The 623-nt window shown below is 69.3% G+C and overlaps 1 protein-coding gene across 1 annotated transcript; it reads left to right on the forward strand.

Annotated features, from left to right (window-relative positions):
- Positions 1–159: 159 nt before the first annotated feature.
- Positions 160–609, forward strand: LOC105449089 (proline-rich receptor-like protein kinase PERK2). Its single transcript, XM_011688085.1, has one exon. The coding sequence runs from the start codon at positions 160–162 to the stop codon at positions 607–609; it is 450 nt and encodes a 149-aa protein (XP_011686387.1).
- The last annotated feature ends 14 nt before the right edge of the window (positions 610–623 follow it).

Consider the following 623-nt stretch of genomic DNA (forward strand, 5'->3'; position numbering starts at 1 on the left):
CCGGACGAGAGGGTGACGAGGTGGAGATTGGCGGATCCACGACCTCGTCCGGTCACCACACGAGTCTCGCGCTCGACCCAGACGAACGCCGACTGCGCCCAGCCTCGTTCTTCGCCGGCGCCACTGAGTCCGCTGCCGACGACGCCGCGGAAGCCACCAATGCCGGGTCAACTTCGGCCTCTGAGTCCGCTGCCGACGACGCCGCGGAAGCCGCGAACACCAGGTCGACCGCGGAGTCCGGTACGGAGACAGCCTCCGAACCTGCGGCCATCAGCGCCGCCGCAACCAAGGGCGCCGGCGCGACCACCGAGCCCTGTGGGAGAGCCTCCGGCGACACCGGCTCGACCCTCAAGCCTACCCGCCGAGTCAGCGAGCTTGACTAGCCCGTCGCACCGCACGTCGAGCACGAACACCAGCCCTCGACGTGCGCCGGGCCCGTCAAAGCGCTCGCGAACGCCGGAGCGCTTCCGGGACCTCCGGGCCAAGCGGCGGAAATCACAGCTGCCCAAGATCCGGGCCATTACGGCGGTGCAGTGCAACCCGGTGACAGCGGCCCGGCTGAGGGAACTGTTCGGCGAGGAAGAGGAGAGTTCCCCCACGGAAGAATAAAGCGACACCGGCGC

This window comes from Wasmannia auropunctata, unplaced genomic scaffold (assembly GCF_000956235.1).
Source record: "Wasmannia auropunctata unplaced genomic scaffold, wasmannia.A_1.0 LD336078.1, whole genome shotgun sequence".
Lineage (NCBI taxonomy): Eukaryota > Metazoa > Arthropoda > Insecta > Hymenoptera > Formicidae > Wasmannia > Wasmannia auropunctata.